The sequence below is a fragment of the Artibeus jamaicensis genome, unplaced genomic scaffold (assembly GCF_021234435.1).
Source record: "Artibeus jamaicensis isolate MK-2021 breed Jamaican fruit bat unplaced genomic scaffold, CSHL_Jam_final contig_935, whole genome shotgun sequence".
Taxonomy (NCBI): domain Eukaryota; kingdom Metazoa; phylum Chordata; class Mammalia; order Chiroptera; family Phyllostomidae; genus Artibeus; species Artibeus jamaicensis.
The window spans coordinates 1,812,347-1,837,997 of record NW_026522016.1 but is presented as its reverse complement, the minus strand read 5'-3'; the positions used below and the strand labels follow the sequence as shown (position 1 = coordinate 1,837,997).

Genomic DNA, 25,651 nt, shown 5'->3' with positions numbered 1-25,651 from the left:
TAGTTAAGGATTAACATCTTCAGGGACACAGGGTCTCTTATTTGCTTTCCTTTGGTTTGAGGAAGGAGGGGTAGGAAGGATGGTGTTTACCAGATGTGGCTTGTTTCCATTGCATTCTCAAAATTCAGAATGCAATGACAACAACAACAACAACAACAACAATAATAATAATAATAATAATAATAATGCTTTAGATTGATATAGTGATTTATGAAAGTCAGGCCAAGGGTAAATTATTGCTGTTCAGGTTTTGTCTTTCCAACTGTCTCCAAGAGTAAGGTTAGCCTATGTATAGAAGCAATTTAGAGAAGGTTCTAGCAAATACTGATTTTTTTCTTCTCTCAACAGGACTATATTCTAGTAGCGATGGTGTTAAAATAGGTTCAAGTCATATGCTTCAATTTGGCTTAATGTGAGCAATCTCATTTTCTTCAACTCCAGATGATAAAGATAACTGGAAATAGGCTAAGACCACAAAATTGCATGCCATTGGTCATAAGCAAGAGACACAAAAAGGTAAACATGACTGTAAATTCCTCACTATGACCACATAAGTAAATGCAAATATACTTCTTATTGGCATTACCAATAAAAATAATGACTATAAATGCTATAAAAACAACTTCAATTAATATCTAGTCACGGATTCAAAAGATTCACTAAAAATAAATATTCACAAGCTAAAAACTGGAGGACTCCTTAATTAAATGTACTTAAGTGTACATACACATCTAGAAAGTTAGCTTGGCAGAGTCAATCGAGGTTCTAAAGTATATATTGAACATATTCCAAGTTCTATAGAAAATTAATAAATTCATTACAACAGTAGTCTACGAGATTTTTTTAGATTGAAATGCTTTTTTTTTCACCAGATAAATAAAGTAAATTAGTTAAGTTTCTGTGATTGGCTTGTAATTCAGATAGAAGTAGATAAACTGGAGATTTATAGAGCAAAGGCAGAAAGAAACTTGTCTGTAACTATTTATTTATTTATTTATTTGTTCGTTTGTTTATAGATGCAAGGGAAGGGAGGGCAAATAAGAGGGAGAGAATCATCAGTGTGTGTTTGCTTTTCACATGGCCCCCACTGGGGACCTGGCTCACAACCCAGGCGTTTGTTTGCCCTGCCTGGGAATCGAACCAGCGACCCTTTGGTTCACAGCCCACATTCAATCCACTGAGCTACACCAGCCAGGGTCAAAGCTTGTCTATAACTTTAGCAAAAATTACCCATGATCCCCAGTCATGGCAACATTATTCCCCTTTCTTTACAATAATCAATTTATATCATACAAATCCAATTCCAAATTTAGCAAATCCACTCTAATAAGTTAACGCTGCAAATTTCAATGCTTCTCTGTATAATTTCACTGGAATAAAAGTCACTGTTGGTATTGAACTGATAACCTACTGGACAACTACTTGATTAATTTTCACTTCTATAACCCATGTTATTAAAGTACATCTAAATGTAGTATAAGAATTTAATTTATAGCTGCACTAGCAATAACTATGTTTCAGACTATAGAGGTTAAAAACATTCTACCAGCTTTTATAATTTAATGCTACAAAACTTCTTGATAATGTTACTGATGATAATGGAGAGTAATGTTTAAGATGTTAGGGTAAATCTTTCTTCCTGGTCACATTCACAAAACATTCCCAGATAATTAAGGCAACAGTGTTGCTGTCTGTTCATTTATTTTGACTGAGAGAAAGTGTCAAGAGATAAATACTTTTGTTTTCTACCTCATTTTGTGTAATTAGACAAAATTTCTATTGCCTGAAACTTAAATACAGGGTCCTGCAGAAGTAAGGCCTGCTTCAGTGTGGTTGATAGGATAATAATATAGCTGTAATAATTTATAGTTTTAATTTGAACATTTTACCTAAAATGTTACATGGTATGCTTGAGTGTGATTTTGTTATGTTACAGAATTATATGCTTATGATTTTGTAATAAGAAATTATAATAAAAAGGGTCATTATTTTTGAGCTGGACCCTGTATTTTTACAATGCAATGACAGAGTTATGGTAAAAAACATGGTCCCTGACAAAAATGATATATTTCAAACTGTCTGAAGTCAAAACTGGCAGTAAGACTTAACTTGAGTTTTTAGGTTTCTATTTCCTTACTCAGTGGTCATCATTCACAGATGGTTTCCCAAACCATAGGTGTTCAGAGTCCTCATGAACTTCCTCATCTTCCTCATTCCCTCTTTATTTTTGTAAATACTACACTAAGAAAGCTATCTGAAATTCATCCTCACTTAGGTACTGGTGATTGGCAGTAGTTTGAAATTATTCCACCAGGAAAAATGGTGATACCCAAAAGTGTGCTTTAAAGTGGTTTGGTTATATTAAACAGACTTAAATGATACATAGAGGAAAGCAATCATTTTCCTCCATTAAGAACAATCTTTGATAACATATTAGCTATAAAAGACAACAAAGATATCAAAAGAAATGTCCTGAGCCACGGAGTTGGAAAATGAAACAAGGAGTGCCATTCAAATTCTGTTATGGTACTTTTCACGAAGTGTTGCTACATTTGTTAAATTCATGGTTCAGCTGAGCTTTAAAATAGAGTATTTTAAAGAGAGAACTTTCTAAGATAGAGCAGTCAGAAAGAGAAATGCTGAAAATGCACCCACATGTGACTGCATGGATAGATCTGAGAATATCGTGCTACATGGAATAAGGCAGAAAAAGGGCAAGAACCATATGATTTCACTCCCATATGGAATATAAAACTAAAAGTAACACATGAACAGACAAGAAAAACAAACAAAAACTCATAGATACAGACAACAGTGTGGTGGTTGCCAGAGGGTAAGGGATGGAGGGGTGGTGAAGGGGAAAGTGGGTCAAGTCCATGTTTGTGAAAGAAAATTTGATTTTGGGTTGTGGGCACTCAAAGCAATATACAGATCTTGTATCACAGAATTGTATACTTGAATCATATGTTTTTTATTAACCAATATAACCCAACCAGTTTAATTTAAAAGTAAATTTGGCTGAAGTCAGGCAGCTCAGTTGCTTATAGTGTTTTCCTGAAAAGCCTGGTAAGATTGGGTTTGATTCTCAGGGCACATACACGAATCAACCAATGAATGGATAAATAAGCATAACAACAAAATCCATATTTTTCTCTCTTTCTCTCTCTAAAATCAGTCAATAAAAATAATTAATGAAATAAAATTATTTAAAGCCAAATAAATAAATATACACACAAAACAATAAATGATACAGTAAGGAAAAAATAAACATGCCTCTTTTCCAGATATTATACAAGGAAATCAATGACTGGTACACTTAACTTGGAATGTACAGAGAGGGCATGCAGATTTACTTCAAGAGAAAGATAATTTTAAATATTTTGTATCTTTGCTACAAGCTTAAAATTAGGCTACATAGAAAAAATAATTCAATTAAGGTAAATAATGTAAAAAATGACTGGCCAGCAAAAACTTTTCCATCTAAAGAAGTTATTTATATACTCTTGAACTTTTTCCCTAGAAATATTTATCTTTGAAATACTAGTTGTATGATTCTTATAATTTAATAGATGTCTGTTTAGTTTTTATGTAAACATGAAAATATTTGATTTTTTATTCAATCTCCTTAGGGGTTAGAATTAGAGAGTGAGGCAGTGTAGTTCAGTGGATGTTGGTGGCTGCTCCAAACTCAAGAGCAAGGGACATCTGTGATTCACAGATGGATGCATGTGGCCAGTGCATGACAAGTTTGAGTCTCTGAAGATTTGGAAAGCGTGGGCTCTATGTCAAAGTAGCAGCTGCTAAACAGTTTGGATTGTGGCCATTCAGATATGTGATCTAAGCACTGAGACACATTCCTTCTTTTTCTTTATCTTTTTTTTTCTGGGTAGCTAGAAATCTGAATTTCATAAGAAATTTTTATTTTCAATTTGCTACTTACAGGAAAGCTGGAAAATGTCAACTGTTATGAAGAGTCAATATCACACTTGCTAATGAATGTTCACACTTCAAATAAAACTAAATCTTGAAACAAAATGAATGAAATTCTAACAATAGCAATAAAGAAATCCATCAGTGTGGTGGAAAAATCATTTTAATGAAGTATTTTTTGTGTTGCTGAAAAATTGACACATGAATGGCTTTCTCTGCCCATGCCTAATGCTGGCATAAATATAACAACAAGAAACATCTTTATTTTTGGTGCTTTCACGTATGCATGCCATTATTACGCAGTTTTGGGTTGAGAGAAATTTGTAGCAGAACAGATACAAACTAAATAACTCCAAAGAAGCTGCTACTTCTGACGACTAAAAATACAGGGTCCAGCAGAAGTAAGGCCTACTTGAGTGTGGATGGTAGGGTAGTAATGTGGATGTGATAATTTATAGTTTTAACTTGAATATTTCACCTAAAATGTCATATGGTGTGCTTGAGTGTGATATTCATACATTATAGAATTACACATTTATGATTTTGTAAAAGACTTTGTAATAAAAAGGGGGCATTATTTGTACCAGACTCTGTATGCTGTAATTAACTGTATGTGATGTCTCTAGTCCACGTAGTAATCGTTCTAGTTTTAATTATTTGATTTTATGCTATTTCCACTGTAAAGTAGAAGGGAAAAAAGTTGAGGTAAGTCATAGCTTTTCATTTTGTCATAAAATGAAAATTAAATATTTTTATATCAAATGACATATATAAGTGGACTGTGACATAGAATTCCAACACATAAACAGAAGTCCGAGTTCTCTGGGGTCTTTGGATGGGGTAAGAAATAAAAAGGATAAGACTGAAAATACGTGCCTCATAACATTTAACTAAGTGATAATCATATTTTTGCTTCTCTGTTTATTCCAAATTTTAAAGACTGGATATCATCAATCTTGTTTTATTTATTTCCTGGTTCTATGATCAGAAACTTGAATTCTGTAAAATGTATTTATTTTTAAATCACAGAGGCACAGATACATGGAACAGACTGACAGCTCTCAGAGGGGTGGGGATGGGGGAACTGGAAGAGGTTAGCCAAATAACATGCAAGTATGCATAGTCCAGGGACACAGACAACAATGTAGTGAAGGTCAAGTTGGAGGTGGGGATGTGGGGGCTGGGTAGAGGGTAGTAAAGTGGGGGGCATCTGTAATAGTGTGAACAATTAATAAAAAACACAAGGGAGAAAATCACAGTTGGTTAGTGCACAAAGAGAATTTTATGCTTTCTCTACTCTAGCCATTTTTTCCCTTATATGAAGGATACCTTGCATCTTTTACCTTTGTGATATGACAATTTCAGAGCATCACCTGGACAATTCAAATAAAATAAAATATTTGGTAATCTCATATACATACATATATATATTTATGAATAGTGTTTCATAGGTTCTAACTGTGAGATATTTCTGTGGCTCTAGTAAAAATCTGAAGGACCCACAATTAATATAATAAAATCATCATGGGAATCTCATACCTGTTTTAAAAGGGTGTAGTTGGAACCATCTGTGCTAATTTTTCTTATCTCATGATGATCAGCAAGAATTAGAAAAGGTTCTTCATCTAAATACCAAGACAAAAACATATTAGACATTTTGTGTACATGGTTTTCAACTCTGGTTAGTGTCTGTTTTGTTTCAGGAGTATTATAAATTCAAATGCAGTGCCTTTAGTAGATTAATATGTAAAAGATTCACACTAAACACTTCACTTGATGATGAGATGAAAAGACAGCAAATACCCAGACAGTACAGAAAATCAAGATAATTATAAATGCCAACTCTCTCTTTCCCTTAATTGCCTTGAATATTAAATTATCTAATTTATTTGAAATTAGTAGAAATACCTGCTATTATAACCTGATTTTAATGAATTTTTAATAAAAGGATAAGCTACCCCAATCTTAGAAACTTGAAATATACTTAAACTTTCATACTATCAAATATTTCTTTCTTGGTAGTCAAATGACCTACCTTATGCCCTCAGACTAACTTTATTACTTTCCTCCTCTTATCATTTAATTTTATAATAAATATATAATGCATGTTATAGCATGCTCTGTCAGGGGCTAGGGGCATTTGCCACACCTGCTGGATATCCCCTTCCATCAGTGATGGCAGTGCCCTCATCTTCCAAGTATTTCAGGTGAGACTAAACCAATACTCAGAACCCTATTCAACAGAGTTGGCTCTCAAGTTGAAGATGCCTTGTCACTCTGGTCAATACAGTTCTACATTTATAAATATGAAATCAATAAGTTGTGTTCTACATCAATACTTAAGCATTTCTGTTCCTCACAACATAAATGTGGGAATTTAAACCATAAAACTCTTAGAGGAAAACAGAAAAAATAACTCCTTGACATAGATCTGGGTAACAATTTTTAGGTATGACACTAGACACACAAGTAATAAAGGCAAAACTAAGTCAATGGGACTAGGTCAACCCAAAAAGCTTCTGCACAACGAACAAAACAGTTAATGTAATAAATGGCATTCTACAGAAGGAGAGAAAATATTTATACATTATGTCTGATAAATGGTTAATATCCAAATCTGAAATATGTAAAGAACTCCTAAAACTTAATTACAAAATTTTCGAGTGAAAAATCCGAGGAAATGAGTATATATTTTATTTCAAAGAAGACATACAAGTGGCCAAAGATACATGAGAAGGTATGCAAAAGTTGTAGTCATCAGGAAATGCAAATCAAAACCACAATGTTAGAATGTCTATCAAAATGACTAGGGATATCAAGTATTGGCAAGGATGTGGAGAAAAGAGAACACTTGTGCATTGTTGGCAGAAATGTAAATTGATGCATCCACTGTGGAAAATATGGGGATTCCTCAAAAAGTTAAAAATAGAACTACCATATGCTCCAGCAATCTCACTTCTTGGTATAGGTCCAAAAGAAATAAAAATAGGGTATCAAAGATACATTTGCATTCCCTGGATATTGCAGCATTATAGACAATGGCAAAGATATGGAAACAACCGGAGTGTCTGTCAATGGATAAATGGATAATAAATAGGTCATGTATATAACTCTCTATATACAACTATATATAGCTCTCTATATACATATATATGTAGTTATACATATTATGCAGTTTTATATATGCATATATAATGATATATAACTATATATAATTACATATAACCATATATAACTATAACTTCATAACTATAACTATAACTATATAACTATATATATATATAAACTCAGCCATGAGAAAGAATAAAACCCTGACATTTTACAAGAACATAAATGGACTTTCAGGGTGTTATGCTAAGTGAAATAAGTCAGACAAAGAAAGACAAATACTTTATAATACTGCTTTGACAAGAGATTTAAAAGTATTGCTTCCCAAATACTTTATGATATCTACTCTGAAACAGAGAGTAGAGTGCTGGTTACCAGTGTCTGAGGGGTGGGGAAATAGGGAGATGCTGATAAAAGAGTACAAACTGCCATTTATAAATTGAGTAATTTCTGGACCACTAACGTACAATGCAGTGATTATAGGAAACAATACAGTAACATATACTGGAAAGTTACTAAGAAAGTAAATCTTGAATATTCCCACCACAAAAAGAAATGGTAATTATACAAACTGATAGAGGTCTTAACTAACACTATGGTGATAATCATATTACAAATATGTAAGTGTATCAAATCAAATTATTGTACAAATAAAAGTTACAAAATGTTATATGTCAATTATATCTCAATACAAATAGAAACATATAAACTCTTTTTCAGGAAATTTTATGCTTCAGGAACACTGAAGCATAATAGTTTTAGATTAAAACTATTATTTATTTCTGAAACAATTATTATTGTTAATGGAAAATAAACACAGCATGTGTATATTGTATTACAAGGCCCTAACCACAATCATTAGCATTTGTCTCCTTTGTATAATGCTGTATGAAAATTTTATAGTAGTGGAAACTGTCTGGCTTGCAGATTTTATGTCTTCTTATTCTTGTCCAAGTCACTGAATGCACGATATAGCAAGTAGTGAACTGCAAAAAGCAGATAATTTGGCAAATAAAACAATGGTTTGCCTGGTTTGCAATCCAGGCCCCCAACTGAGGCAAGGATCTGATGTTTCTTTTTGTTTCTTACTCTGCTCCTCTCTCTCAGAATAAATAAATTGGGTGGGAAATGGGGATGGGTGGGGTGAGGGAAAGTGATAGTGGGTATGGAGGTAATTGTAGTAGAACAATTATAAAAATGACTGAAAAATAAAAATAAAAAAAACAATGGGTTCTAATAACACACAAATTTAAGAATGAATATCCTGATATTAAGGAAAAGTAAAATAAAATTGTATGTAGTTATTTTTTATAAGTGCAAACTTTAGCCAGTTAAATAAGTAATTTTTATGTTCCTATGCCTGGCATTTATTTCATGAAAGCAGATGAGAAAATGTCTAATGTTTTAAATGTTGTCAGCAATATGCATCTATAAAAGAAACTGGCAGTGTTATTTGATTCTTTACCCTCTACAGCAAAGTAAGGGGGGGGGCAGAGATACCTTATGTATCATTTTTTACCTATTTTAATAGTCTTTATTTTATATTGCTTTGTACTACTTTAATACATGTGATACTCTTCTGTAATAAATTACAATATTTTTTTAAAATTATGGGTCATGTTTTATTCAATTTTATAACTTACAAACAATCACACTATTTGGAACAAACAGAAGTTAAATATTTGCTGAATCACTGGAAGAATTCAAATGTTCTTATATAGTTGATTTATTGTTGTTATCATTAGTATCACTGTTATCCTTGATTGGTTGTTCTTGATATGCACGAGGGTGTGTGGTATAGGGAGGAAGGAAAACTATTAGAACACTGTCACCACAGGGTCTTTAACCAAGCCTCTAGACCAAGTCTAGACCAAGCCTCTCTTAAAAACCTGCGATTTAGCACAAGGCAATGCTAGCAATAGTTCTTGTTACTTGTCAGCATTCTCAAAATCTTTTTAAAAAGCATGACAAAAAATTTAATAATTTACAAGGCCATAATGCAGTATTATTACAAACAGAGCAGTTTATAGACAATACACAAAATCATAATGGTAGATCTCCACGTCAAGGTAAGCAGAGAAGAATGTTGATTTCTAAGACTTAGCAAGAAGGAATAAATTCAATGAAAATGCAGGATCCATACATGTTAGTGCAGTTGGATCTCTGGACAAGTTCAAATCCGTACCTGAAAGTGATTTGCAGCCATTTGGGTTATCAGGTTGTACTGCATACCCATCTGTACAGAGGCACTTGTAGGTCCCATATGTATTAGTGCATTGCTGGCTACATGGAAAGCCTGCGGAGCATTCATCAATGTCTACACATGTTTTACCATCATCCTTCAGTCGGAATCCAGGCCAGCACTTACACTGCAGAATAAAAAGAAAGCATAATCAATTCATAAAATTGTCAGTCTTTTCCAATTGGGTATCCCTTTAGAATGATTCAACCAACAATAAATAGGTAATGACAAGTCTTTCTGTCTCCCAGCAATTAAACTGTGATAAACAATTACAAATATAAAGTTAAAGTTAAAAAAACTCAAAAAAATCTTCATTTGATCATCTGAGTTAGAGAAGATTACAAAAGTTAATTGATACCACCACAGTTGTGTGGCTCGAGAATGGCAAAGAAAACAAAACTAAACTGTAAACTTTTATTCTTTTTCTACTTCATTATATTGTCTTTTGTGGAAAGCTTTAAAAATCATAAGAATTAAACCTTATGTAGAGCTGTGAAAATTACTAACAGTAACACATGCTATTTTATTAGAGCATTACACAAATCTATGATGTAGACATTGTTATCTTTAGTGAACTGATGAGAAACCTGAAGGCACAAAGATGAAGTTGGCTAGATAAAGACAGAAGGAGAGTTTCATAACCTGGAATGTTAATGCTGTCTGGAGAAATATCAAAATAATGTCTCTATCATTATTAATTCAATTGGCATTATTACATCTTTTCTTCAGGGACTTCAGATCAAGATGGCACCATAGGTAAACACTCACGCAACCACATCAAAATTACAACTAAAATATAGAACAACCATCACTCAGAACTATCAGAAATTGAGTTGAATGGGAGTCTCACAACTATGTAATTAAAGAAACCACATCCATCCAGACCAGTAGAAAGGGCAGATGGGCTGGTCCCACATCCATGTGTGGTGGATAAAAATTTGAGAGGGATATCTGAGGAGCAAGCAGTCTCAGCCCCCCACCAAGCTCCCCAGCCCAGGATTCCAGTGCCAGGAATGTAAGTCCTATAATTTCTAGCTGCAAAGACCAGTGGGGGTTGTGTCAGTGAAGAAACCTCTGGAGTCCCAAGCAGTTCCTCCTAAAGAACCCATACGCAGACTGTTTCAGACTCACTCCCTCTGAGCTTCAGCATGGGGTAGCAGCTTGAAAGGCACTAGTGGAATACAAGGAGAAACTGAAGTGTCTGGCATCAAAGCAAGAGCTGGAGGACAGCTTTCTCCCATACAGAAAGGTGGGCAGAAGCCATTGTCCCTTTTCTGAACCCTCCCCCAAGAAAGCCAGAGCTGGAGAGTGGGTGCCATACCTGAGACTCCATCTACCTGGCTAACACTGTTTGCCAGGAGATTCCTGAAATTCCATCCCACTCAAGTTATGGGCCCACTGAAGCTGCTTTTCCATATGAATGGCTGGTCTTGGTTCATGTTTCACAACTTCCTAAATCCTCTCAAACACACAGCAAATAGCTTCAGCACGCCCTCAGCCCCTGTACCTCTTGCTAAATGGCCCCAGGCCCAGGGCTAGCAGCCACTAGCCTATATTCACAGCTTGGCTTCACCTGGACATCTCCAGGCCCAGCATAACAGCAGCCATCTAAGATTGCTTTATAGCTCAGGCAAGGCGGCCTCAGGCAGACACATGTGGAGGATGACGTTGGCTTATACCACCTGGGAAACTGCAGAGCCTTTGCATCCTGTGGACAACTTCAGACCACATGAGAGTACCACCACCCTTGCCCCACAAGACTAATCCTCCACAGAGGACAGTGGTTGGTGGTCAGTGGTCAGTGGTCCTTGTAACTGACTGGCCTGGATAAATCCCTCCCATTGGTTTTGACCTGCCAAAAGCAATCAAGGCTCAACTACAAGAGCAAGGTGTACTCAGTCTAGAGGGCCCAGCTTGGGTGATAGGGGAGACTGTGCTATTGGACCGTAAATGACACCTACTACATTAGGCCATGCTACTAAGGCAGGGACTCAGAGAAGCTCTACTTAATACATATAAACATACACAGGGAAGCTGCCAAAATAGAGAGACAAAGAAATGTGGCCAAATGAAAGAAGAGATCAAAACTCCAGAAAAATAACTAAACAAAATGAGGGTAAAGCAATCTATCAGATGCAGAGCTCAGAACGCTGATTATAAGAATGTTCGAGGAACTTAGTGAGGACTTCACAAGCATAAAGGGATCCAGTTAGAAACAAAAAATACATTAATTGAAATAAAGAATGATTTACAGAGAAAAAAACAGCACATTGGGTGAAACTGGCAATCAAAGCAATTATTTGGAACATAAGGACACAAAAAACAACCTATGAGAGTAGAAAAAAAAGAATAAAAAATGATGATAGTATAAGCAGCCTCTGGGACAACTTCAAGCATTACAACATTTGCATCATAAGGGTGCCAGAAGAAGATAAAGAGCAAAATATTGGAAATCTATTTGAAAAAATAATGAAAGAAAATGTCTATAATTTGTTCAAGGAAATAGATATGCAAGTCCAAGAAGCACAGAGGGTCCCAAACAAAACAAAAACAAAGAAGTCCACACCAAAGCACACCATAATCATAATGTGTCATGAAAACCAGGGACCTACAGCCAAGATTGCTCTATCTAGCAAAGCAATCATTTAGAAATGAAGAGAAGATGATCTTCCCAGGTAAGAAAAAACTAAAGGAGTTCATCATCACCAAACCATTACTATATAAAATGTTAGAGGGACTTATTTAAGAAAAAGAGGTGCTGAAAGAAAAATACCATATGATCTCACCTTTACAGGAAGCTAAACAACAAAACAAACAAGCAAGCAGAAAAAAAAAGACACTGAAATAGAGAACAAAGGGACAGCGACCAGAGGGGAGAGGGAAGGGAAGTTAAGGGGAAAAAGGGGCAGGGATTTGGAGGAACAAATAGGAAGGACACAGGGACAAGAATTAAGGGGGGTGGAAATGGGAGGGAGGTGGGGAGCAAAGGGTGGAGGAGTCTGGGATGGGAGAAATAGACAAAAATTGTACTTGAAAAATAAATAAATTAAAAAAAAAGAAATCAGAAAAAAAAGAAAAAGATCAAAATTATGAGCAAAAAATATCAGTAAGTATATATCTATCAACAGTTGAATCCAAAAATAAAGCAAACAAGAAGAACAGAGACAGAATCATGGATACAAGAGTCAATTTGATTTTTCACAAATGGGAAGGGGGTATGCAGAATGAGTGAAGAGCTGAGGAGATTAAGAAGTACAACTAGATAGTTACAGAATAGCCATGGGGATGTAAAGTACAGTAAGTAAATAGAGTAGTCAAAGAAACTATGCATGACCCATGGACATTAACGATGGTGTGGAGACTGTCTGAGGGAGTGGGGCATGCTGTGTGTAGGAGGGGAAAGGGGGAAAATTGGGACAACCATCAAACATAATCAATAAAACATAATTTAAAAAAATCTTGTCCTGGCCAGTGTGGCTCAGTGGGTGGAGTTCTGGCCTGAGAAACAAAGGGTAACTGGTTCAATTCCCAGTCTAGGGCATATGCTTTGGTTGCAGGCCAGGTCCCCAGTAGTAGGTAGATGAGAGGCAAACACATTGATGCTTCTCTCCTTCTCTCTCTCCTTCCCTTCCCCTCTTCTAAAAATAAATAAATAATTTTAAAAAATCTTTTCTTCAGCATCTCTATCATGTTTCGTATGAACCTCTGTTGATGACGTTCAATATTTACTAACTGGCATGTCAATTCTGAGTACAATGTCATGCCATATGTGTCCTTGAATTCCTGGAAATAATAAGGCACTGTGATTTGTCATTGTCTTTCAGTTTTCTATTCAGTCCTTGCCAAGAAGCATATGACATTGTAATTACACAAAATGAAACTATAATTGGCCATATGACTGTGATCAGATTAAGCTTTAACAAGATTATTTAATGGACTCTGAATAAATGAATTTGTTATATTGAGTAGGACAGTGAATTAAGAAAGAGATCTAAGTTGTTAAGGGTAACTAGTATTTAAGACTTAGCCATAGTAAACATTTCATAATCTAGATCACTTATTTGAGGGCAAAAGTAATGGAAGAGTCTTATATCTATTAGGAAAAATATAGAATATATATATATATTATTAAACAGTTAATTCAGGGGTGGAATTTTTTGAAGTACAAATGGCACTTATTACTTGGAGGGGAAACATCAATTTTACCTGAAACCATTCAGAAGATAAATACCTTTCTCTAAGTCCTTTCACAATAACTAAATCACTTTAAGTTCTTAGCACTTTCTTTTTTATAAATTATATTTTATTGATTATACTATTTCAGTTGTCCCAATTTTTTCCCTTTGACTCTTCTACATAGTACCCCCCTCCCCTCCAGCAACCTCCCCCTTAGTTCAGGTCCATCCATCACGTGCGTAAGTTCTTTCGCTTCTCCATTTCCTACACTATTCTTAACATCCCTCTATCTGTTTTGTTACTACCATTTGTGCTTCTTAATCCCTGCACCATTTTCCCCATTCTCCCCTGTTCCCTTCCCACCTGATAACCTTCCAAATGATCTCCATACCTATGATCCTATTCCCATTCTGGTTGTTTCCTTCATTTTTTTTTAATTTATATTTTTTCAGGTTCAGTTGCTGATACTTGTGAATTTGTTGCCTTTTTTCAAGTTCATGGTTTTGATCTTTTTTCTTAGATAAATCCCATTAACATTTCATGTAATAATGGCTTGGTGATGATGAACTTCTTTAACTTTACCTTGTCTGGAAAGCACTTTATCTGTCCTTCCATTCTAAATGATAGCTTTGCTGGATAGAGTAGTCTAGGTTGTAGGTCCTTTCTTTTCATCAATTTGAATACTTCTTGCCAGTCCCTTCTTGCCTGCAGTTTGTTTTGAGAAATCAGCTAACAGTATTAAAGGAACTCCTTTGCAGTTAACTCTCTGATTTTCTCTTGTTGTTTTCATATTCTCTATTCATTTTTAACCTTTGGCATTTTAATTATCATGTGTCTTGGTGTGGTCTTCTTTGGGTCCACCTTGTTTGCGACTCTGTGCTTCCTGGAATAGTATGTCTGTTTCCTTCACTGAATTAGGGAAGTTTTCTGTCATTATTTTTTTCAAATAAGTTTTCAACTCCTTGCTCTCCCTCTTCTCATCCTGGCACCCATAGCATTCAGATGTGGTATGCTTAAAGATGTCCCAGAGGTTCCCAAGCCTATCCTCATTTATTTTTAAATCCTTTTTCCCCACTGCTGTTCTGATTGAATGTTTTTTCCTTCTGCTGTTCCAAAACATTGATTTGATTCTTATCTTCATTCTCTCCAAAGGTTGGCTTCCTATAGATTTTTCTTTATTTCATTTAGTGTACCCTTAATTTCTTCCTTTTTTTTTGCCATACACAGTGAGTTCTTTGAGTGTCCTGATCACTAGTGTTTCGAACTCTGCATCTGACAAGTTGATATCTCTGTCTCATTTTGTCCTTTTTCAAAGGTTTTATTCTGTTCTTTCAATTGGGTAATATTTCTTTGTCTCCTCAATTTGGTGATCTCCCTGTGTTTGCTTCTGTGTTTTAAGTAGAGCTGCTTTTGCTCCCTATTTGTAGTGTAGCCTATGTAGAAAAGGCACCTGTAAATTGTGTGGGGAGGAGCCTTCAATAAATGCTGGGGTTGGTCAACCCGCTTCATCACTTAGTAGATTTGTCACGGAGAGTTCAGAGAGGCGATAATGCTGCTGCATGGCTGCAGGAGGTTTGCCTGTAACTTGCACCACTTCTAGTCATTTCGTCCACTTCCCATATGTGACTGGAGACTTTCAAGCTTCTGCCCTGGTGGTGAAACCCAGAGTGGGTGGAGTTGCATACATTCTAAGTCTGTCAGGCCCTTTAAGTGGTGAAAATCTGGCAGCTTTATCTTCCATCCCAAACCCCACTGTTTTTTATAGCCAGAGGTAATGGATACTTATCTTCCCAGTGCTTGAACCTTGGGCTGTGCAGTCTGGCCTGGAAGTGGGGTTGCTTGCTTCCTCGGTATCCATCCCAACTTTTATCCACCACATGTGAATGTGGGACTATCTGTTCTGCCGCTACCACTGCAGCCTTTCTGCCAGTCTCTGTGACTTCACCCACCTACCCACCTTCACCCACCTACCCACCTGGATGAATGTTGCTTCTTTTTAATTTATTTATCTTTAGAGGGGAAAGGAAGGAGAAAGGGAGAGAAACATCGATGTATGGTTGTCCTTTGCGCATCCCCTGCTGGGAACTGGCCTGCAGGGAAATGGCCTGCAACTCAGGCATTTGCCCTGACTGGGAATCGAACCATGATTGTCTGGTTCGCAGGCCCCAGCTCAATCCACTGAGGTACACCAGCCAGGGCGAGAATGTTGCTTCTTTAAATCCTTGGTTGTCAGACTTCCACACAACTCTATTTTCTGATGGTTCTGGGTGTTACAAGTTTTGAAGTCTGGTTGTAATTCTTTCTATGGTTGTGTGAGGAGAAGAAAGCACGTCCATCTATGCCTCCATCTTGACCAGAAGTCTGTTTTTTTTAATTAATTTTCATCAATATTTATCTAATAATTCTCAGCAGTAAGAAAGAGCTGTTTTTTCCCCCTTTAATCACTAAAACCCACTAGGCAAGCCAGTAGATTAAAGTGAAAGCAACAGCTTGATTACCCACACTGCCCTCATCGTATCTTATGCTGTGACGATACTACTTTCCTTAAGAACACTCAACTTACTACCTGATTTAAGAATTCAAGGAGATTATTACTTTTCTATGGCAAAAGAAAATGTGATACTTAATGTTATGGAAGTGTACAAATAAAATTTATTTAAATGGTAAATTTTATGTCATGTATATTTTACCACAATTTTAAAAAATAAATAATTAAACAAATGAGACACTGACAGGATACAAGAAGATGCCACTGAAGAGAACTGGAAGTTAGATAGTGTGGCCATCAGGTCAGGCAATGGAAGACAAATAGAACGATACAGGGCAGGGCTGAATTCAAGGGGCACTTTAGAAAAAATGAAAAGAAATTCCATAAATTAGTTGAATCTCTCTCAATGAATATTATAAAATTTAAACAATGCCCTAATTTTAACAGAATTTCTGAAAATCATGTTGAATGTGTAATGTCAGGCTTATGGAATTACTATATCAAATAGATGACTTAGATAAAAATACATTCATGGAATATTAATTTCCAGAGGTGAATTAGTAAAAGCTATGGAATATACATTTCTATAAATAAATGACATCAGGGTGTTTAAAATTTACAGTAAGTTTGTTTAAAAAATCTATTGAACAAGATTAAAAAAATAATTTACTACCCAATCCAGTAACCTTGTTATAAGAAAACATTTTTGCTTGTAAATAGTTAATGAACATTTATAGGAAATTTTACTAGGTTAACTTACATAAACTGAATAAAAGAAAATAATAACCACTTGCATATTTAAAAATAAAAAAATAATGGATTCATAGTAGTTTAATTTTTTAACTTTAAAAGGATACTTTTTATAAAAGTGAGATTTATATATACTCAATATTATTTTAATTTTCCACTATTTCAAATTTTTTCTTCTTTGTGTTAATTTTCATATAGGATCATATAGCTAGATGAAAAAAATATAGCTACTCAAACTTTTCCCATTACCTTCAGGAATATTTTTGTGCAATCTTTAAAGTGATATTTGATAAACATTGACTATTTTTAAAAACATTTTATTTATTTATTTTTAGAGAGAGGGGAAGGGAAGGAGAAAGAGAGGGAGAGAAACATCAATGTGTGGTTGCCTCTTGTGTGTCCCCTATTGGGGACCTGGCCCAAAACCCAGGCATGTGCCCTGACTGGGAATCAAACTAGTGACCCTTTGGTAATCAGGCTGGCACTCAATCCACTGACCTAGACCAACCAGGGTGGGGTGACTATTTTAATGTGTGCATTAAAACTTACTTTTTCAAATAGGAATGCATGATAAATTATACATGGTGAATAGTTCTTCTCAAAATAAGATTCTTACTTTTGCAAATGTTATTATTCCTTTTTGAATAGGCATATTGTGTTGGTTTTAGAGAAAACATGTAACTAATTCACAAATGTTAAGGTCTAATTTTTGCTTTCATGAGCAATATTCATTTTATCACAGAATTTGTAGGATTTATTCACATATTCCAATGGTAATATATGGAGAAATTAGTTATTGAATAGCTTTTCCTATACCCTGGGAAAGAAAAAACCTATCATCTTACATTTGCCTCCAAATAAAGAAGTATTTTTTTGTACATAAGGCTTTTTACTCAATTTCATATCTATTACCTATGTAAAACATTTGCTTTGAATTTTTGCTTTAGAACTCCCTTATATATGAGTTCATAAATAAGAACTCACTTATTTATTAGACTAATCTTAGCTCCTTAAATTTTATACTGGTCTGTTTTCTCACATTGCTTATTTTATTTTATTCATTATTTTTGACATGTGTATATTTTCAGGAACATTATTCACAGAAATTCTGTCAAGTATTATACACAAAGAATTTTTTTCAATGATTATATAATATATTGTCTATTTTAACTAGAATTTTCAATTTACTTTTTGAGAATCCAAGGCAAAAATTCTGATCTTTTAAAAGTATCAATAAACAAATGTTTTTGTGTAAGGAGTCTTATAAAAAATTAAAATAGTATGATTTAACATGTTTTTCTAGGTGATACCTACTCCTACCAAAAGTAGTTTCCAAATACAGTATTTTTGGCCACAAAGTATTTCTCATATGCAGGCATTTAAAAGACATTTGAATGTTATATCAAAAGGTATTTATTTGATAATCTATATGTATATTCTTATTTTACCACCAAGATTGTTATGACAGTGTTTAAATACACACAGGATAAAAATAAATAAATCTACTTTGAAATTTAAAATTAAAATTTAAATTTAAAAATACATCTATAGAGAGGCATAGAGATATATTCTATGATATATAGATGTTCTATAGATAAATAGATTTATAGTATATACAACGTATACAGAACTAAAATAATAAAGTTGTGGAACTGTGCACATGAAGACTGTATAATTTTGTTAATCAATGCCACCCTGAAAAATTCAATAAAAAGGAAAATAAAATAACTTATTACTTAAAATTTTAAGTTGTTACCCACAATAATTCTATGACAGATTTCCTGTTTGTTCAGGAAACATTTCATATTGATTTTATATAAGTCACTAATATATTTTTTCCTTCATTGGATTTCAAATATTTAGTGACAAAATTAAGTATTTGATACACATATCCCATTAAGAGCTATCTTGACTCTTTGCCTTCTTTCCTTTTACCTATGGTACAGTGTTTGTCTTGTTTATAAACTTAAGCAACTCTTCTTAATACAATATTTGGTCAAACACTTCTTTTTATATGTAGCTTTGTTTAATTTTTTTTATTGTTTGATTGTTGTTCAAGTACAGTTGTCTGCATCCTTGTGGCTTTCTTGATATTTCATTTTATCTCAGTTTTTATACAGGGGAAAGTAATCATTGTATCATTTAGTTTATAACTATATGTGGTAAAAATCCGGATCAATATAATTATATTAATCATAGTACCAGAAATTCTGAGATTAAAAATGACAAACTGGGCTTGGCTGGTGTGACTCAAGTAGATTGAGTGTAGGCCTGAGAACCAAAGGGTTTCCAGTTTAATTCCCAGTCAGGGCACATGCCTGGGTTGCGGGTCAGGTCTCCAGTAGGGGGTACATGAGAGGCAACCACACATTGTCTTTCTCTCTTCCTCCCACTCCCCTCTCTAAAAATAAATAAATAAAATATTTTAAATAAATAATTAAATAAAAGTGGCAAACTGGTCATTTGGTTGACTTTACTGTTTAGGTAGAACTGGATTGTCATGCAATGTCACAGCTGTTAGGAAAAGTGGCCCATCTTCACTGTACACATTTTTTTCTCTAGCATCCTTTAAAGAAAGATATTCTGCCCCATCTGAAACACTTCTGGTGGTGAAAAATAAGTCAGCTCATTTCAATATAAAGAGCTCTGATCTTAGAACAGTCTTTCTTATTTTGAACAGAATCTGCCTTCTAGCTCCTAATTCCAACCATTGAAACAACTCAGACTAAATATTCCTATTCCAACACTTCATATATTTGAATACAGCTAATAAGCCATCTTTACTCCATTCAAAACTTGTTTCAAAGGTGTGTGTTCCAGACCCCTTATACTTCTGGATGTACACATTTGTATACACTACAATTTGTTAAGGTGCCTCTTAAACTGCCATTTCCAAAAAATATGCACAGTACTCCAGGTACATTCTTATCAGTGCAACACACAGTAGAATAAAATCTGGCCTCTGTGAAAAGGTCTAGCATTAGATGCCCTCTGTGTTTCAGAAAATCCACATCCTATTGTGATTCATGCAGAGCTAAAGCTCAGTAAACAGCACTATTTCAAATGAATTGCTCTTTCTGAGATTTTCTCACATTTACCTAATCAATTTACCTAATGCACAACTTAAATGTTAATATTTTATTGTTTGCATCCTCCATTCCAACAAGAATGAACAGAGATGTTTTCAAAAGCCATTTCTGTCACTCAATTTTGTCAGTGAAATACTCTCTTTGGGAAAATGGTACAAACAACAAGCAATATGGATTTTATTCATGGTTTATGTTTTAGTGTATCTGTACTCAGTTTTATTATTCCATATGTTTCTTTTCTGTTCATATGAAAAAATATTGTATTCTCCAATGTTGTGGTAAATAATTATTAGCCAACTTAATTTAAATATGTATGGAGGGAGAATGATTAATAAATGGGAGCTTAAGAGTTGCATACCTATTGAATGCAGCTGTTAACATAGCAGTATCTCCCTAACGCTGGTCTTCCATTACTTTTTTTTTTCTTTATGTTCAGCATGTATTGAAAAATATTTTGATTTTTCACCTTCCTGAGAGGCTCTTCACAATATTATACCACAATATTATTATGATTTTCATATATATAAACTTGCCATTTAAATATTCTTTCCTAACAATGTTTTGATGCCTTTTAAGTGTTACAGCTCTATTGGATCAGATAGTTTTCATTATCTCAAATTCTAATGTATCCCATGGTTTAGTATTTTTGATGACTACCTACCTTGTAACCGACTGGAAGGTCCTGGCAATCTTGAGAACATCCGCTGACTCTCTTACTCAAACATTCATTTTTATGGCAGTTGCTCTCATCTGAACCATCCCCACAGTCATCCTTATTGTCACAAACAAGTCCACTCAGAATGCACCTGCCATTTTTGCACATAAAAGATGAACTGTTGCATGACTGTTCTGGAAAAAGAAAATAAAATGAATGGAATATCAGGACATGCTATTGTTTTTACACTGCAATTGTTGAAAACATTCACAAATATAACTTCTGTGTCTAAAATTATAGTAAGTACATGTACATATAAATGATTTATATTAAGTATAATATTTTATACACAAAATATAGAAAATCAAGGGCAAACATTACTTTTGCTCAACCCACTGTAAATATTATTATAAAAATTAACAATCAAAATAATAACCTATGGTAAAATTAACAGCATCTTATAGTGTGATGAATGAGTTAAAAAGTGTGATGATAATATGGTATTTCCCACAAGCCATCGGTCTCTGAGAAATTACATGTCACTAAAAATTAAGAATCTAGAACAGGTAGAAATTCCTAATTCTTTTCCTTTTGGAATATAACATGGACATTTTCAAATCAGGGCATTAAAAAAGACACTTTTAGTGAATAATAGTTGCTCCAACTATAGCTATGAAAAGAAGTCTAGGTTTTGCAGATACTTATCCTGATGACTTGAACATTATTACTCATTATTGTAACATGATAAAAGAAAGCCCATTAACATGCAAACTATATGAAAATTTTGAATTTTTAAAATATATGACTATATATTCAATTTAGAATAATGAATGATAAATAGACCAAGATGATATGTAACTTATTTTATTTTGCCAAAGTAAGGATAATACAGACTTCCAGTAAATCTCAACTTCTTTTATGTTTGATTTTTTTTAGTAAATTTAGATGGGGAAATTTCATTCACATAACAATATGTATTAAGATAAAGCGATCTTTTTTGAAGTTGGAATGGTGATAGATTTATCAGGTTCACTGTCTCAAATCTTCATGTTTTTGACACACACTACATTTCTAAGACTGGCTCCAAAATATTAAGGATTCTACATGGTATCAGCAGAAACACCAGTGCTTAGTTATTTGCATCTCCTTTTATTGTCTAGTGTCCTAAACTAAAAATCAGAGTCACAGTTTTGCTATTTAAAAAAAAAGACAAATTTTTGAAAATTCATACTATATATTTTCTGTACCTGCACTTTTGCACTTTGGGTTTAAAGGTGCTTCATCAGAATGGTCCAGGCAGTCAAAGTCTCCATCACACTGCCACTGAGTATTTAAAAGACATCGCCCATCAGTACAACTAAATTCTTCTGCATTACACTGTCGGTATTCTAAAGACAAAGAAATAAATATTCTAACGTGTGTTTTTATATAACAAATATTAATTAAAACTTCATACTCTAAGGTACATTATACCTAAATAACCATGTGGGTTACCCATAACTCCTGTGGGAAATGTTTCTCATTTGTTTCTGGGACAGAGGTCATATCTGCAAGCAGTATTTGTGGTTTGGAAGTAGGATAAAAGTCCAGAAAATAAATTTGTAAACAACACTGCTACTGTTTCTAGGTGAAAAAATAAGAATGCAGCATTCCAATATACCATCTCTGCTCACCTATTAGCTATAATTTTAAAAAGTTCCCTTTGAATAAAAAATAAAATGAAATTTATTATAACTTTTTTTAAGACCAAGCTTGGTTAGCTATAGTACCAGGACATGTGAATGAACTGATTCTGAGTTACAATGATAATTCTTAGAAACTGTAATATCTTGCTTATGTTTGAGAATCATTCAGAATGTAAATAAATTGATAAAATAAGAAAAATTAAAAGTCAATTATAGAGCAATAAGCACAAAAACTATTGTAACTATTATATATTGATGCTTAGAGGCATTGAAAAACTTTATTCAAATCATGGTATTACCAGCCAATTATTAATGTTGATATCCATGCCTGATAAGTAAAATTCATTTGATTTTGAATATTATGTAATTTTAAATTGGATTGTCCCCTAATATTATAACAATAAAACTTGTCATTTATATTATAAACTTTTTGGTAATCTATACAAGTACTCTAGTTTTGGAAATAGGAAGTAAGATTTTTATGGTTTAAAATGAATAAAACTTTAATAAAAAACTAATTCAACAATGATTATTTAATTGAGGTATTTATCACAGTGAATGGCAAAATTAGAACTTTCTAAAAAAATCTCAGTTCGCTTAATGTTTCTTTCCTCTGTCTCTTTCTTCACTAGTTCTTCCTTTTTGTTACTAAATACATTCAAGGCTCTCCTAGCCCCCAAACAATAAAGATCCATTGACCTAACTCTTAACCACACATTTCTTTTCCTTATACTACCCAGTTTCACCTTTCCTTACCTCCAGTTCATCTTTGATTCATTAACATCTCATTTCTGCAACATCTACATTCTGAACTTCTTCTGAGCTAACAGATTCCAAGTGGCAAGTGTCAAATTTAAAATGTCTCAGATTCCTACTTCATTTTCCTGTAGTCTTTGACATTGTTGATCACACTCCCTTGGAAATCTGGGCTTGTCTCTAACTTTGCTTTTGCTGTTCTTGTTTTTTTCCTGTTTCTTTATGCAGTACTCTGCTGTTCCACCACAAAATGTTGTAGGTGAAGCCTTAACTTCAGTCCTTCAAAGTTCGGTGTATTTTCCTCCCTCTCCTTTCTACAGTGTTTTGTGTTCTCATTCATTATCATATTTGGATATCACCTTTATGCTGATGGTCACCTAATTAATATTATTTGTCCTGATCATCATTCTGGTTTTTAGAACCAAGCTGTCAAACACACACTACACAGTTTCACGTGATTATCTGAAACACTTCATTTTAAAAATATCTAAAACTAATTTTTATTGCATCTTTCTTGTGCACAAACAAAACTGGCCCTTGAACTTCTGTGATCTGAAGCTAACTAAGAACAACGACCACCTTTTTCTTTATCCTCTAGATTTAACTGTAATTTAACTCTGAGCCCCTCTGCCCTTTCCATTCCACCATTTTAGCCCAGGTTCAGAAGCATGTTGTTAAACATCAGAACTATGCAATAACTTCCTAACTAGTTTACTTTTGCCATACTTCTGCCCTTTCCCATGGCAGTATTTCATCCACTTTGCTGAAAAAGATGGGCCTAAAATGCAAATTTGACTGAGACAGTCCTCTGTTCAAAATGTGTTCTGGCCACTGAGAGAGAAAAGAATTAAATACAAATTATTTAACATTGTATTTCAGAATTTTTAGGATCTAGTTTCAACTCAACTTGTTGGCTTCAACTTACATTACAAGTGACTAATTGTCATTTCTCAATTATTTCAATATGCAGGTCATTGTAAACATATACAGAATTCATTCTATGTCTGGAACTGCTCTTACCACTTTAGAAATATGAACTCCTCTAATTGCCTTATCAGACCTAAGAGTTAAGCAATGTTATTATAATTTTTTACAGATGTGGAGATTGAGGTACCTAGAGGCAAAATAATTTTTCCAAGGTCACACAGTCAGAAAGTGGCAGGTGCAGAACTTGAACTCAGGCCAGCTGGCTCCAGCTTGTCCTGCTCTTAACCATCATGCCGCACTCTCCAGCATCTAAGTAGGATTTCCTCTAACATTCCCTGCTTCTTTAGTGCTTCAAAAGTCACTTTCTCAGCTCCAATTTCATGCATTGTGATATTTATTCCCGTCTGACAATGTGTGTTATACTATATTATATTTCTGATTTTCCTTTTAGTAAGTTTTTTCTTGTGGGACCTCTATCTCATTCATCTCTATTTATCAGCCAAATACAGTGTCCAGCAGAGGAAAAGTATTCAATCAGACATAACTCGACTTCAGATTTAAGGCTTAAATGATGATGCATCTTTTAAAATATCACATTGAATCTACAGCTTAATGGGGAAATGATCATAAACACATATCCAAGGATTTCAAGATTTATGCCAAAGATACTGCTCAGGCAGGACAACAGAGGGCGCTAAATCTACCACCTTTTGTAGGTGTATGTGGATTTCATGGCTTTTCATTTTATCTTTATTCACATATGCATTTAGACATTTACAAAAATAGCAGGTTTACATAAGATTTCAACTTCAACTAAGATTTTTTAATACACTGAATTTTATGTCAAAATGTGTATTTGTATTTGTATCTACATTATATATATGGCTAAGATACATATGCAATGAAAAGATAAATTTCATAGCAATAGCATTTTAACAAATAAGCACATGTGTAAATAAGATAAGGTAAAAAGAAAATGATCAATATCCATTTATTCTCATATTTGTGGGTTGCATTTTTTTTCTCTTATTCAGATGTTTGATTTGGCTATAAGGTTGTACTTGGTATTTATCAATATATTACCTTTAAGTACTTCAAGGTACTTAAAACCAAAGACATTTTTATAAATATTTTTGGTGTGGTTCCTAATTAGAATACAATACCAGTAGTTATAGTTTCTGAATAAATGCATAATTATTGTACAGCTTAAAGAGATTATATCTCTTTAAGTATGTGTGTGTTACTGAAATTAAATGTTTTAGTGATGTTAATAAATGTGCATCTTTGTTTTGTTATGTACTTATATGTCCTTTGGTTTTAAAAAACAACAACGTTTAGCCTGAGAATCTTCTCCAGAAAAGTTCACACCTACTTACCACACCGCGGAGACTCATCGGAGCCATCTCCACAGTCATCGTCGTGGTCGCAGACGAACTGCTTGGGGATGCACACCTCGTTGTGGCACGTGAAAGTGCTGTGGTCACACGTGTTATTGGGAGCTAAGAAAGCCATAAAAAACAAAGTTAGATGAGTATCTATTTTACCTTCCCTCACTTTAGGAATTTGGGGAATGTTTGCACTTAATAATTTATGGTCGTTGAGAAAAATATCTTTATTCATTTAGTATAGCAGATAAATTACTAACATATTAATATATAGTTATTAGTACCTTTGAATATATGTTAGTATAAATACACAGATAATTCAAAGTTTTAGTACTCATAGAGCCAACAGTTCTAGAGAGAACCTGAAATTTCAGGTCATTTAGCAATTTGTAACTATCCTAAAGCAGGAATTCAAGAGTTCACATGTACTTTTGTAAAGGTTATTCAACTGTGGGGGTGG

At 34.0% G+C, this 25,651-nt stretch overlaps 1 protein-coding gene across 1 annotated transcript in view; it reads right to left on the bottom strand.

Annotated features, from left to right (window-relative positions):
• LRP1B (LDL receptor related protein 1B) overlaps positions 1–25,651 on the bottom strand; it is a 1,762,610-nt gene that overhangs the window by 238,429 nt on the left and 1,498,530 nt on the right. The window contains exons 54-58 of the mRNA XM_053655128.1: positions 25,183–25,305; positions 21,686–21,826; positions 20,445–20,632; positions 9,224–9,407; positions 5,470–5,555 (exon numbers count right to left, since the gene is read on the bottom strand). Of these exons, the coding sequence (XP_053511103.1) occupies positions 5,470–5,555; positions 9,224–9,407; positions 20,445–20,632; positions 21,686–21,826; positions 25,183–25,305 (722 nt within the window). The remainder of the gene's footprint in view (positions 1–5,469; positions 5,556–9,223; positions 9,408–20,444; positions 20,633–21,685; positions 21,827–25,182; positions 25,306–25,651) is intronic.